Genomic DNA, 13341 nt, shown 5'->3' on the forward strand with positions numbered 1-13341 from the left:
TACCACAAAATATTACTGTAACAACTTATTTACTTATTAAAAGTTCTTTTCCTGCTATAAACAGTTCTGAGACAACATCACGAACTTCTACTTCATCTGTAACAACAGGTCCAGTTTGTAGTGTTCGCCGGTTTGAGTCAGAGAGAGCCTCCAAGACACCCAGAAACCGGGAGGCAGTGCTGTCAAACAGCTCATCCAACAGCCGTTCTGTGACAGTACGTGGCCACGGCAACTGCAATAACAAAAATACAGCCTGCTTTTTAAAAGTTCTACAACGGATGATAGTATAAGGCAAAGATGAGTAAGGCATGCTTCATTAACGCTAAAAGAGAGAGTGGCTGGCCTATCAATAAGATGGCTGCTTTTACAGTTTTCATTTTTTGAGGTGTCATTCCAGACTTTATTAAGGTTTATGTCATGCTGCCATTACATCAAAGATTTGCTATTTCTTTATACATTTGTGTTTGCAAGGCAGCCTCAAAAGGCTGTTTATTAATAAAAGGCAGCATCCGTCTCCATATGCTTTGTGATGCCTTAATTACAGGCCTTAGGAACTGATACCCAAACTTTGGTTGCCTGAAAATCCCTCAGGAGTGCTTTTTAGATTCACAGACCAAATCTCCAGAGGTTCAGTGAGTCTGGGCAGGGCATTTTTAGTAAACACCAGAGGAAATTCTAATGCAGAAGGTGCCCAAACCCGAATTTGAAACAATGTTTTATAGTGTAAAGAACAGGTCTTATGGTAGCTAACTGTAAAGGAGAGTTGAGCAGCTGTATACAAGTAAGCTGGCGACAGATAGAGCCCTGTGCCCGTCCCCAGCCACTCTGCTTTGTGTTGGCCCAGAACGATTTCACCTCCAGCAGATGGCCTGCCTCCTCATTTTATCCTTCTCTCTGACAAAAGACCTGTTCTCTGTACGTAGATTACCAGGAAAGGAGAAAGGCAGCTCTAGCTGGCTTTTCTAGAATCCGTGTCCAGTGAGAGGATATCCACATTTCCCACGATTTCCTTGCTTCATTCCTCTTCCTGGGGCAAAGTCAGAAAGACAGAAAAGCAGACTTGCCTGGTGCCACAGTGGTTAAGAAACTGCTTGCCAATTTAGGGGACATGGGTTGGATCCCTGATCCGGGAAGATTCCACATGCCGCGGAGCACTGTAATGGGAAGAGTAGCCCCTGCTTGCCACAACTACAGAAAGCCCATGCGCAGCAATGAAGACCCAACGCAGACAGTAAATAAATAAATTTATGTAAAAAGAAAGGAGGGAAGGAAGGAAGGAAGGAAGGAAGGGAAAAAAGGAAGGAAGGCAGGAAGCAAGGAAGGAAGCAAGGAAGAAAGAAGAGCAAAAGCAGGGGTAAAGCTGCTTTGGACTATTTTTCCCCAAACACCAACATCCCTGTTTATTAGCTTCTATGCATTTTCAACCCTTAGGTTAACTGATATGTTAAAAACCTCAGTAAAGCTTAAACTTCACGCCCTGCCCTTTCTTGCTTTACAAATGGAGGTCAGGGATTCTTCTAAGATGTTTGTTATAGGTTAAAACAGAGCTTTAAAAAATTATATTTAAACAGCATAATAAACTTTCTAATAATTAGAAGCATTCAAAATGAAATGGTAAAACCCAAATAAATTACAGTGAAAGTGTTTTTTAAAATATCCTAGAAAAAATAGCAAAAACGGAACTAGAGCTATAGATTTATCAGAGCTATAGATAAATAACAAGCAAAGATCTTAAAATATAAATATTTAAAAGATCTATAGAAAAATATTTAAAGCTAATGCAATAAAAAAACACTGGATTGTCAAGCATGACAAGCAAAATATTAATGTCTTAAAAAAATGAGCCATTCAAATATATTTTAAAAATTAAAATCTCTAGTAGATAAATGGTCAAAGATTTTGAAAGATAATTCACCTGAAAAGAAAACATAAAGAATAAACACAAATATAAGAGAAAGTTGGATCAAAATAATAATGTTAAAACAAGCCATTTTATGAAAACTGAATTATTTAAAAAATTAAGAAATAATATCAAAATAGCTCATGGTGAAATTGGTAGATGTGGGTTGTCACCTTGGAGTACTCATTACAGAAATCAATTTGGCAATATATATCAAGAGAAATAAAAGTGTTTATAACATTATTCAAATCCTACACCTTGAATTTTACCCACAGGAAACAAAAGAAAGAAAAAATAATATACTTGAAGATGTTGATTACATCAATATTTATAATAGCGAAGAACTGGAAAACAACTAAAATGCTAGTAATAAAAAGTATTAGACAAAGCCTGGTACATGTACTGCACAGGGTACGCAAATCATCTTTTAAAATGTCAGGAAGTATATATGGAATCTAAAAAAATGGTATTGATGAACTCAGCATTACTACTTAACAATACCAGATGCATGCTCTTCAACAGCGCATCCAAGGAATTATCAATAATTCAGCAAGTTTACCACCCCCATCAATTACACACCGTTGGTCAGTAAGGGATATGATTTAAAAGGATGTATGAACTGTGTGCCTGGGCTCAGTAGTCAACATATCACATAGACACTAAGTAGCAATAGAAAGCCACCATGTCCAAATAACATTTGTATTTAAACATTATGATTTACTTGAAAGAAAAAAACAGAATTCCTCTCAAATGCTATAAGAAGAAATGAGGAGAAGAGAAGGGCAATTATTGGAGTAGTTAGAATACAGTGGGCTGGAGACCTGGGTTCTGATCCCAGTGCGGCCAGCAGCTGGCTCTAATACTCTCGGCTTTATTTTCCCTATTGGTAATAGAAAAGGACTGAACCAAATGATTTCTAAAATCCTTTCCAGGTTCTGAGATTCTACACTCTTCTGTCAGAAAGTGCTCATCTTCCCCCTCACTTTCATTTTCAGTCTCTACAAAGAAGCTCATAAAAGAGAGTTTACGACTGTCTAGAATAGTCAGGGAACACTTCAAAGAAATACAGAGCTGGGACTTAAGGAACACTGAGATCCAGAATGGCCAAGGGGAAAACAATGGGAGAAGGAAAAAGGCAGAAGGGAGAAAGGGCAGAGGACCCCACAGGCATAACTATGTCCCACTCCTCTCCATGAGAACCCTTAGTGCTGTTGGCCAAACACACCTGCGGCCAAGAGGGGCCACGTGAGGAGTTCTGACCGTGTGAGAAAGGAGGCTGCTGTCACTTCCATGCTGAGCATCACTGCCTGTGTGAGGTCCTCCAGAGCTCTTAGGTTCCCTCTGGCAGAACAATCTGGCAATTTTCCAAATGAGGGCTGCTCCTCAATCTGGCCCTGAGCATCTGAAGTGAGCAGAGCCCCCTGATTAATTATAATAATGTTTGATTCCAGTGGGAAATAAATTGTTTTAAGCCACTGAGACATGGGGGTTGTTTGCTGCTCCAGGATAACCTACATCCTAAACACTCCCAAAGGTGAAACCGGAAGCTGATAAGAAAAGGTGCCTCCACCTCCTCTCCATCCTCAACACCTTTGAAGCTGACACCAAGCAGGCAAAAGACCTCTGCAGCACGCTATTCAGAAGCCTATGCATTTGAACCTTCCCCAGGCTCCTCAGCCTCTTGGCCTTTAACGTAGCAAAACTGAGATTGCATGAAGGTACAAAAGCTTTGAGAAAGGGATGAAGCAAGGCTGTGTCCAAACTGGGAACGCATTCTTCTATTTGCCACTGGTGCAGAGTTTAGCGGGCAGAATTTAATACGTAGTGTCCAGGCTTAAAAGACATAGAGGTATAACACAAATGCACTGCATAAAGGGTCTGGAACAGAGAAGACGTTCGGAGACTTACAGTTTGCGCTTCCCTTAGGTTAACTCTTATCTTTGGTCTAAAGAAACTTTTGTTTTTTCTTCTAGATTCAAATACTCCTCTTTTGAAGATCATAACAGCCATCTGCCTCAAAAAGAAGAATTATACATGAAGTAACAATGGAATGCACATCTCAACTGCTAATATTAAGCACTTAATCATGTGTAGAGTACAATACATTTCTTTTATTTCATGAAATTTTTATACCTTTATCGTAGCCTCTCTATAATATCCTCTGGATTCTTCCTGTGATTGTGAGGAACTCATTAATTCCAGTTGCCTTAACTCATCAATTTTAGCCAAAGCACGCCGAGCAAATGCCTATGTGCAATTAAAATACATTTAATTCATAATAAGTTAGAGTATAGTGATTAAAAATGTATCAAGACAGTATGTTTTATTCTTTCAGACATTTGATTTAATTGGTGAATTAAACTCTAGACTGATGCTGATTCTTTAGAACACTGTAGCTGTCCTGTCAATCATTTCCTAGAAGCACTGCTAATTTCTATAAATCTAAAGTTATTAAAATGACAGATATACTAACTTTATGAATTAATTCAAAAAAGTAAGGAAAGTCGAATTCTGGGTTAATCATATAGATGATCACCTCTCTGGCACTGCACTCACACACACACACACCACCCCCCTCCTCAGTGCTCTTCTCAAATTCTAACCTTTCTATCAAAACAAGCTGTATTATCTATTCAGTTGTTCACGTTGTCCACTAAATTGTGAGGTCCTTAAAGGGTCTTATTCATTGTTTTATTTCATTTTGTATTATAGGAAGTATTTATCAATATCTGCGGAAAGGAAGGAGGCAGGCTTGCTTATTTAATCAGATCATCATTACTATATTTCTCTAGAGATAATAGCAAAGAGAGTTCAATTATTGTAATTTATTTTACCAGTTATTTGAGTATTATATTTATAATTTATGATTTTTCATGAAGATGCTTCTAGAACACAATAATGATATAAAGCGTTACATTTTCCAATAAGAAAAAATTCCAATAGGAATCAAATTGTCAAAACTACGTAAACGTTTCAATCCCTGATAAATTTAATAGCTACAGAAATATGCCATGACTAGTATACTAAAACTAGCTATGCATATACGGTGAGTATTTTCCAGAATGCATCCTAGGCTAGAAAAAGTATCCCACAAGGGCTGTATTAAGCTATTCTCCTGCTGAAATCCAGCCCACACTGCACTCACCAAGCTATGCACACTGGTGCAGGGATGGGCTGCCCCAGAGGAAGGGGTGCCTGTTTCTAATTCTCACCAAGACCCCACCTACCGACAAGTCAGGTACCACATACCATAGTGAGGATGTCAGTTTTCATTCTCACAGAGGTATGGCATAGACCTATAGAAGCCCCAACCAGTCAAGTTATATTTCAAATAGTCAATCAAAAATATATACAAAAAAAGAGGAAAAATAAGAAATAGCATATACTAAATAAACAGTGGCTGGAAGCAGAGAAAAGCAAGACAAATGGATGGTAGGTGGCATGGAACACAAAAACTAAACAGGGAAGGAAAGTGGCTTGCATACAAGAATACAATGAGGAAGGGAAGATGTCAGAGATCTTACTCAGAAAAGGAGCAAAGATGGTGGGAGTGAACAGAGAATAAAGGAGGAAGCAGAATATAAAAGCGAGAGACCAACAGAATGGAGAAGGCATGCAATCTGCAAATAAAGCCTGGGACGTCTGTCTGTGTTTCACTGCAACTTTTGTTTGTTTGCTTGCTTGTTTTCTTGCTGCTCATCTAAAGAAGAAGATGCTGAATATGTTGTATTTTTAAATACTGGCATCCTCAGAATAAGTGGCATACCTCTCCATGAATACCAGCTTGGCAGTCATAGTAGCACTGGCAGACAGCGGTGTAAAGAGTAGCTCTCCACGTCAAGTACCTGACAGACAGGAGTGGGACCGAGGATTCCATACACATACTGGCCCACAGGAGATATTCCAAGGCCTGAGGCAGAAAGGGAACAATTGAATGTCTTTTCATTTTAAGCTAATAATGCTGATTTTTATTTAATATAATCGAATTATGAATGGTAAGCACAGGTTGCTGACCACTTAAACTAAAAACACTACAAATAATGAGTCAATTAAAAAAACAAGCATTTAAAAGTAAAAGAATAATTTCAAGATCTCAAAATCTCAAGTTGCTGTTTTAGAATGCCTTCCTTCTTAGCTCCTGGAGTCCTATGAACTCAGCTTATTTTTATTAACACTAAAAGTGTCAACAGTAGTCTTGGCGCAGACACAGAGAACGGACCTGAGGAGGGGGGCGAGAGGGGGAGAGGCTGGACTTAGTGAGAGAGTAGCACTGACATATATACACTACCAAACGTAAAACAGCTAGTGGGAAGCTGCCGCATAGCACGGGGAGATCAACTGGGTGTTTTGTGATGACCTAGAGGGGTGGGATAGGGAGGGCGGGAGGGAGTCTCAAGAGGGAGGGGATGTGGGGATAAATGTATTCATACAGCTGATTCACTTTGTTGTACAGCAGAAACTAACAGAACATTGTAAAGCAATTATACTCCAATAAAGATGTATTTAAAAACAAAAAACAGTAGTCTAGGAGCTAATTGCAACAATGCAATTGTTATTAGCTGGCCTGGAACCAATGTATCATTCTGGTATAGCACGGCAGGGAAAGTGGAAAATGCTTACAGTCTGGGGCCTGTAATAATTAGTAGAAACAATCCAAGACTGGCACCAAAGATCTGGGCTTTAGCCCCAATTTTAACACTTATGTCATTTTCCCTCTCCAGACCTCAATTTTCTCATCTGTAAATTGGGTACTTTAGCACATCACTATAGTTATGAGAAGACAATGTACATGACATGCTACGATGATTCTGATACAATATAAACAGCCCATAAATAGTGTCTATTACCAGTGTAACTATTCCCAAGGTTCAATCTGAAACAAAATTGTGGGGGAAGGGTCACCATTGTTATTGGCCTGTCTGTTAGAATATATGTAAGAGTCTCTTGTGCTATTCTAACTAAGGGACTTTTCCCCACAATCCCAAAGATAATCCTTAAACATTCTTTCCATAAAGCCCTACACTGTAAAATACTATTGATGATATGTAGTCTACAGTTAACATTGTCAATCTTTCTCTTTTCTTCAAAAATATTCTAAAAGTTCAAAGGGTAATTGGATTGTATTGCCTTTGACCGGATACTAAAAGAAATTTGGTCTATGAATAGAATTCTAAATTCTGTCCATGGAAACATCAGCCTTAACCAAGCAGGTCCTTACACGTCTCCCTGGACCACTGGGACACTCCCTCACTTGTCTCCCTGTCTTCTTAACACCCTGCTTCCTTACATATCCCCCTTACCTCCACCAGAGTCATCCTTCTAAAATTCAAAATGGGTTGTGTCACCCTTGTGCTTTAAACATTCAATGGCTCCCTACTGCCTATATGAAAAAGTTCAAATCCTTTACAGGGCATTTAAACACCCTTCATGACCTAGTCCCTCCCACACCACCCCATTACTCTTGACTTTGCAGAGTGTACTTAAAGCTGGTCCAAAATGCTTTCCACGCCACAGAGCATCTTAATGGTCCAAATATGCATCTCTGCTCACTCTGTTCTCTCCTTCTCCTGTCCCATAAGACTGAGTTGAAACTCTACCTCCACTGCTAGCAGTGGTACCTTGGACAATTAAACTCCATGTGCCTCAGGTTTTTCATCTGCAAAATAGGTATACCAGTAACTATTTTACAGGATTGTTTCCATTAAAACATGCTACATGCTTAGAACACAGTAAACACATAATTGTTAGCTTTGGCAATGACAATGAAAACAAAGGTGGAGGAAGGGGGAGCGGGGGAAGATGGAGGAGGAGGAGGAGAAGGAAGAGCAGTGGGAAGAGAACTAGCTGCTGAAGAGGACATTTCTAACATCCCTAGAGAGAAACGACCATTGCTTCAATTCCGGCTCTCCTGTATTTGTGGTGTGTGTGTGTACACTGTATATAATTTACATAGATTCTTATACATACATATGTATGTCACATCCAATTGCATTAATATGCTCATGTGTGTGATTCCAAAACTGTACCATGATGTCTTTGAAAATAAGAACAGTGCCTTATTTGTTATTATATCCCCAGCACCTAGAACAGTGCCAGATACCGAGCAGGTATTCCCAAGTGCTATTAAATGAATTCACTGAACAACCCTAAAGTCAGCAGAAATAACCAAGGGAGAGTTAACAAGTAGTCTAGAATCTCAGGAAAATAATGATAATACATTTGGACAACAGAATAAAGCCCCTCTTCCAATAACAAATTCAGCCCTCAATAACTGAGGAAATAATTTAGGAAAAATAAGCCTATAGTAGTCAAACCCAATGTGAAAAGGCAAATCATCAAAATCACCAGCTTCACATGTACAAAGCAAATCCAACAGACTGACATAGCATTTAGCAGTAAAAACAGACAAAACACTGGTAACATTCAGACCCTATTACCATCTTGGGAGCCCTCAAAGACAGTGTATACACCATGTGCAAGCAGCTCAGTGGATCTCTAAAAGGAAAAAGAAGCCTGAAAGGCTGGAACTCTGCACCGTCTAGTCAGTTGTGATTCCAGAGGAAAGGGGGCTGCTGGAAGTAGAATGGGGCTTGACACAGACTTGTAATATCCTTTGCTACCCACTGGGAATGTAAGCTCATCCCACTACAATGCAAGCTCGCTTAGGAGAGGGCCCTGTCTGTCTTGTTCACCAGGGTCTGTAACCCCAGCCCACAGAACTTTATCTGGTGTGTAGTAGACATGCAATAAACCTTTGCTGACTGACTGACCTTCACTGAAAAGCTTCAGTTTATGATGCTAAATATGGACCAGTATGTCAAGTAATCATAGGATCAAAGGGATGAAAATCTATCTAATTTCTTCCCCTCCCCAACAATCACCAGCACCACCAATTGACGTCCCACACCTTCCCCGCCCATGAGTTCCCATCTCCAGCAACAAGGAACATGCCACGTGGCATAAGAAGATAATTCTAAACATGAACTTTTTAAATCTGAAATGCAATCCACCTTGATACACCTCCAGTGCATTCGTCCTCGTTATGCCTCTGGAACAGCACAGGCCCACTCAAAACTCAACTTGCAAATTACAGCCTTCCAAGAATCTGAAAGCACCTATGCAGCCTGCCCTCTCCCCCAGCTCGCTCTCCGGCATAAAGATCCCCAAGCACTTCTACACCTCCCAGGACTGCACTTCCCTTTCTCATCATGGTTGGTCTTCTACGGCTTTGCTCCAGGTTGCCAATATCCCCTTACAGTGTATGACTAGACCACAGTTCTGGACACTATACCTCTATTAAATTGGCCTGGGGTTGCTTTATTGCTGCTTTAATTGTTGCTGTCATTGTTTGCTAATGTTGTCACTCTGTGAACCAATATGGAATTAACAGTCATCAAAACTCTTGAGTTTCACATATCTGCTGCATAGAAATCCTATTGTGGATTTTTGCATTCAGATGGTTGTGGTTCATGGGATATGGGATTAAACCACGTATAAATTTTCTCCCTTTATATCCACATGTCTTCCAGAGCTCTCAAGATTCCTGGTATTAGAAATTTCACACGTCAAAGTAAAAATAGCTTCAGTTACCAGTTGTTCACATAATATTTGGGTGTGGCCGCAGACTTAGCATAAAAGACCCCATATCACAGAGTTTAGTGCCAGATGGGACCTTAAAAGTAATCTAATCTGATTCCAAGAGGCTAAGATTGTAAGTGACAGAGCTGGGGCTGGAATTCAGGTCTCTGGACTCCTAAGTATAGCAGGATTCTTCCCACTACACAGGGCAACTATGACGAAGAGGAGAAAAGCCACCATTCCACTTAGGGCTCTGAGAATCCAGCATTCAGGTTCTAAAGATGAAAAGCCATTTCCGAAAAAAACTCTCTTAATTTGTAGCATTTTTTTTCTTGACCCTAAAAGAAAGAACTATTTCTATTAATAAAAAATCGATGATTTCAGCAGGACTATTCTCTTTATTGAAAAAACAAAACAACAGCAAAAAATTATAAGGACCTAGCAAGAGCCTGGTCCGGGTGTCAAGCAGGAAAAACACACACACGGTTAATCAGCGGAGCCACAGGATGGCACTGCAGCGTCATTTACAGCAGCTCACAGCCTTTGAGCGAAACACGAGAAGCATTTCAAAGTCTGGACTTGAAGTTTATGAAACGGTTATGCGGGCTGATCTGATGACCACTGTTCAAGCCACACACTTTACCAAACGATTTCAGTTTTATAGTAAAGTGAAACAGAAATCCATGTTTTCTTAGAATGAACAGATTCTACTGAAGTCTTTAACATGTGCTGAGTACCATACCACAGTTGTAAATGCCTCAGAAGAAACTACAGCTTTTACTATAAAGGAAAGCAAACTGTCACATGTCTTTAGGGAAAGAGGCCTCCCTCCATTCCCTAAGCTTATGCTGGTGACCTGCCACAGCACAAAAGTGTTTCCCATCTGGGGAAGAGCCCTGGCCAGTCTTGGTCTTCAGGAAGCTTTCAGAGTCATCTCAGAAAATATTTCAACATTATATCAGGAGCTCCCACAGAACTCCTCCATTTGCACAGATGAACCAAAATAGGGTGGGTCATGGGATATACCAACAGCCACACCTGATTCTAATGGTGTTGAGAGGCAGCACAGGGTGGCGTTGGCTCTAGCCTCAGCTACATCTCTAACTAGATGTGTGACCTTGAGTGAATTAACCTTTCTAAGCCTCAGCTTCCTTGTCTATAAGATCAAGGTAATAACAGCACCTTCTCAAAGTGCTGGTGTGAGGATTAAATGAGATGATAAGTGGAAGTACTTAGAAGCATACCTGAGAGATGATAAGCTTTCATTCAACAAAGGACGGTGACAGTCTCGGTGCCTATCTCATAAGACTATCATGGTATTATTGTGTATGCAAAGCCCTTCACACAGTACCTAACATGTAGTAGGGATTCAATAATAATAACAAATTGTAATCATAATTCCCATAATAGGAACAGGAGTTTAGATTGCTCTGGGGTGACACCAAGAAAAGCCTAAGGATCCCACATCCATTTCTCCTTCTGTCTTATGCTGTAACAGACTTGAACTGTAAAGCACCTACAGAATCAGGAGGATTCAGATGTGGCTGGACTGCCAAAGGCTTGTCCCCATTAAATGGACCCATCAAGTCCATTTATAGTCTCAGCTCAGGGGCTTCCCTGGTGGCGCAGTGGTTAGGAATTCACCTACTAACACAGGGGACGCGGGTTCAAGCCCTGGTCTGGGAAGATCCCACATGCTGCGGAGCAAGTAAACCCATGCACCACAACTACTGAGCCTGTGCTCTAGAGCCCATGAGTCACAACTACTGAGCACACCCGCCACAACTACTGAAGCCCGCACACCTAGAGCCCGTGCTCTGCAACAAGAGAAGCCACAGCAATGAGAAGCCCACACACTGCAACAAAGAGTAGTCCCCGCTCGCCGCAACTACAGAAAACCTGTGCACAGCAGTAAAAAGACCCAATGCAGCCAATAAATAAAAATAAAATAAACACATACATACATAAATACACACAAATAAATTTATAGTCTCAGCTCAGGGATCAACTGGTCAGCTGAGGGCTTGTGGATTTCAGGATGAAAGTTAATTTCCTTGAAACTTATTATACTGAACGAATTGAAAGAATTTCATCCTGATCTGCAAGTGCCAACTGTACAGCCACCCACCACCCTAAAATTCTTGCATTCCTTACTCCCCACACTCCCATCCCACAAGACTGGGACTACAGAACGGTCCTCCTTCAGGCCTTCCTTATTTTGTCAGAAAGAAACTCAAGTCATATGAGGGGGGAGAGAAGATATCTAACAAAGAGTATAAATAAATTATTTTAAGATGACTATCATGTTAAATTAAAATTCTCTCAGCATTAACAAGTACAAACACTAACAGTTAAATGTTGGCACAGACAACTCTGCCCTTCAAAGTTGTGCCAGAAAAATACTAAAACAGACCAAATGTGATGATGCCGTGAAGCAGTATTTGTTGCTACAGCAAGTGCAATAGGAGACTGCAAATTCTTTTAAAGAAATCATCTGGAAATGAATAGAGAATTGTTGGAATAGTCTGTAGGTCATATTTACACTATACATGGGACAGCCTCCCCTCGTTTTAACTCAAAAAGCTGGTACAGAGTTTGTTCAAGTCACTGTCAGTAATAGAGCTTTTAAATGCAAGGAACAAAACAGAGAGAGAACACACAATTAAGGTTATCCATTAAGCATGCAAATATCTTTGTTTCTATCTTTACTTTTTTTAAGTGTCATCAGCTTTTAAGATGCTTGGCTATGTTTTGAGGAAATCGGGAACAATACACCAATCCTGACTGTTAGAATATTCAGAGCAAGGTTTCGCATGCAATACAGAAGACTAAAGCAGTAATGTTGCAAACTCCAGCAACAACTCCAGCATGGTTTCAAGGGGAGTATATTTTCCCTTCTTGGCCTACATTCCACTGACTGGACAGTGAACACAGGGAATAAATATGTCTCCTGCAGACAGAAGTGCTACCAGCATGGTAAGGAAGTCAACAGAAGTGTCAGCCACTTCCTTGAGCTAAAATTAAGCAGTGAGTACTGGTCAGTGAGACTCTTACTATAAAATAAAGTCAGCTTGTGACTGGGACATAGTTTAGGTGTTTGTTCACTCAGCTTGTGTCTGGGCCATAAGTACAATCCAAGCTCTTCAAGCAAAATGCAGTCCAAACTCCATAGCATGACATAAACAGGCTAACCGTAGTTTATCATCCAAGCCAGGACACTTTTAAGAGTGAAAGTGGGGCCTTTTCACGAAGATGGCACTGAAAGCGAAGAAGGAAGCCCCTGCCCCTCCCAAAGCCGAAGCCAAAGCAAAGGCTTTGAAGACCAAGAAAGCAGTTTTGAAAGGCGTCCACAGCCACAAAAAAAGAAGATCCGGACGTCACCCACCTTCCGACAGCCCAAAACACTGTGGCTCAGGAGGCAACCCAGATATCCTCTGAAGAGCGCCCCTAGGAGAAGCAAGCTTGACCACTACGCCATCAAGTTCCCGCTCACCACTGAGTCAGCCATGAAGAAAATAGAAGACAACAACACACTGGTGTTCACTGTGGATGTCAAGGCCAACAAGCACCAAATTAAACAGGCTGTAAAGAAGCTCAATGACGTAGACGTGGCTAAGGTAAATACTCTGATCAGGCCTGATGGAGAGAAGAAGGCATATGTTCGACTGGCCCCTGATTATGACGCTTTGGATGTTGCCAACAAAACTGGGATCATCTAAACTGAGTCCAGCTGGCTAATTCTAAATATAAAAGTTTTCACTGTGGAAAAAAAAAAGTGAAAGTGGACACTATTAATAATTACTCCAGGACAACAGGCATAAACCAGGACTGTCCTGGGCCAGCTAGAACAGACGGCCACCCTA

The 13341-nt window shown here is 40.6% G+C and overlaps 1 protein-coding gene and 1 pseudogene across 2 annotated transcripts in view; one reads left to right on the forward strand and one right to left on the reverse strand.

Annotated features, from left to right (window-relative positions):
• The window catches only part of CFAP54 (cilia and flagella associated protein 54), a 277803-nt gene that overhangs the window by 245526 nt on the left and 18936 nt on the right, over positions 1-13341 (reverse strand). For both annotated transcript variants that reach the window (XM_057741715.1, XM_057741714.1), the window contains exons 6-9: positions 5667-5810; positions 4034-4147; positions 3809-3910; positions 34-232 (exon numbers count right to left, since the gene is read on the reverse strand). In XM_057741715.1, coding sequence (XP_057597698.1) covers positions 34-232; positions 3809-3910; positions 4034-4147; positions 5667-5810 — 559 coding nt within the window. The remainder of the gene's footprint in view (positions 1-33; positions 233-3808; positions 3911-4033; positions 4148-5666; positions 5811-13341) is intronic.
• On the forward strand, positions 12731-13225 carry LOC130856824 (60S ribosomal protein L23a-like; annotated as a pseudogene).

This window comes from Hippopotamus amphibius, chromosome 7, assembly GCF_030028045.1.
Source record: "Hippopotamus amphibius kiboko isolate mHipAmp2 chromosome 7, mHipAmp2.hap2, whole genome shotgun sequence".
Taxonomy (NCBI): domain Eukaryota; kingdom Metazoa; phylum Chordata; class Mammalia; order Artiodactyla; family Hippopotamidae; genus Hippopotamus; species Hippopotamus amphibius.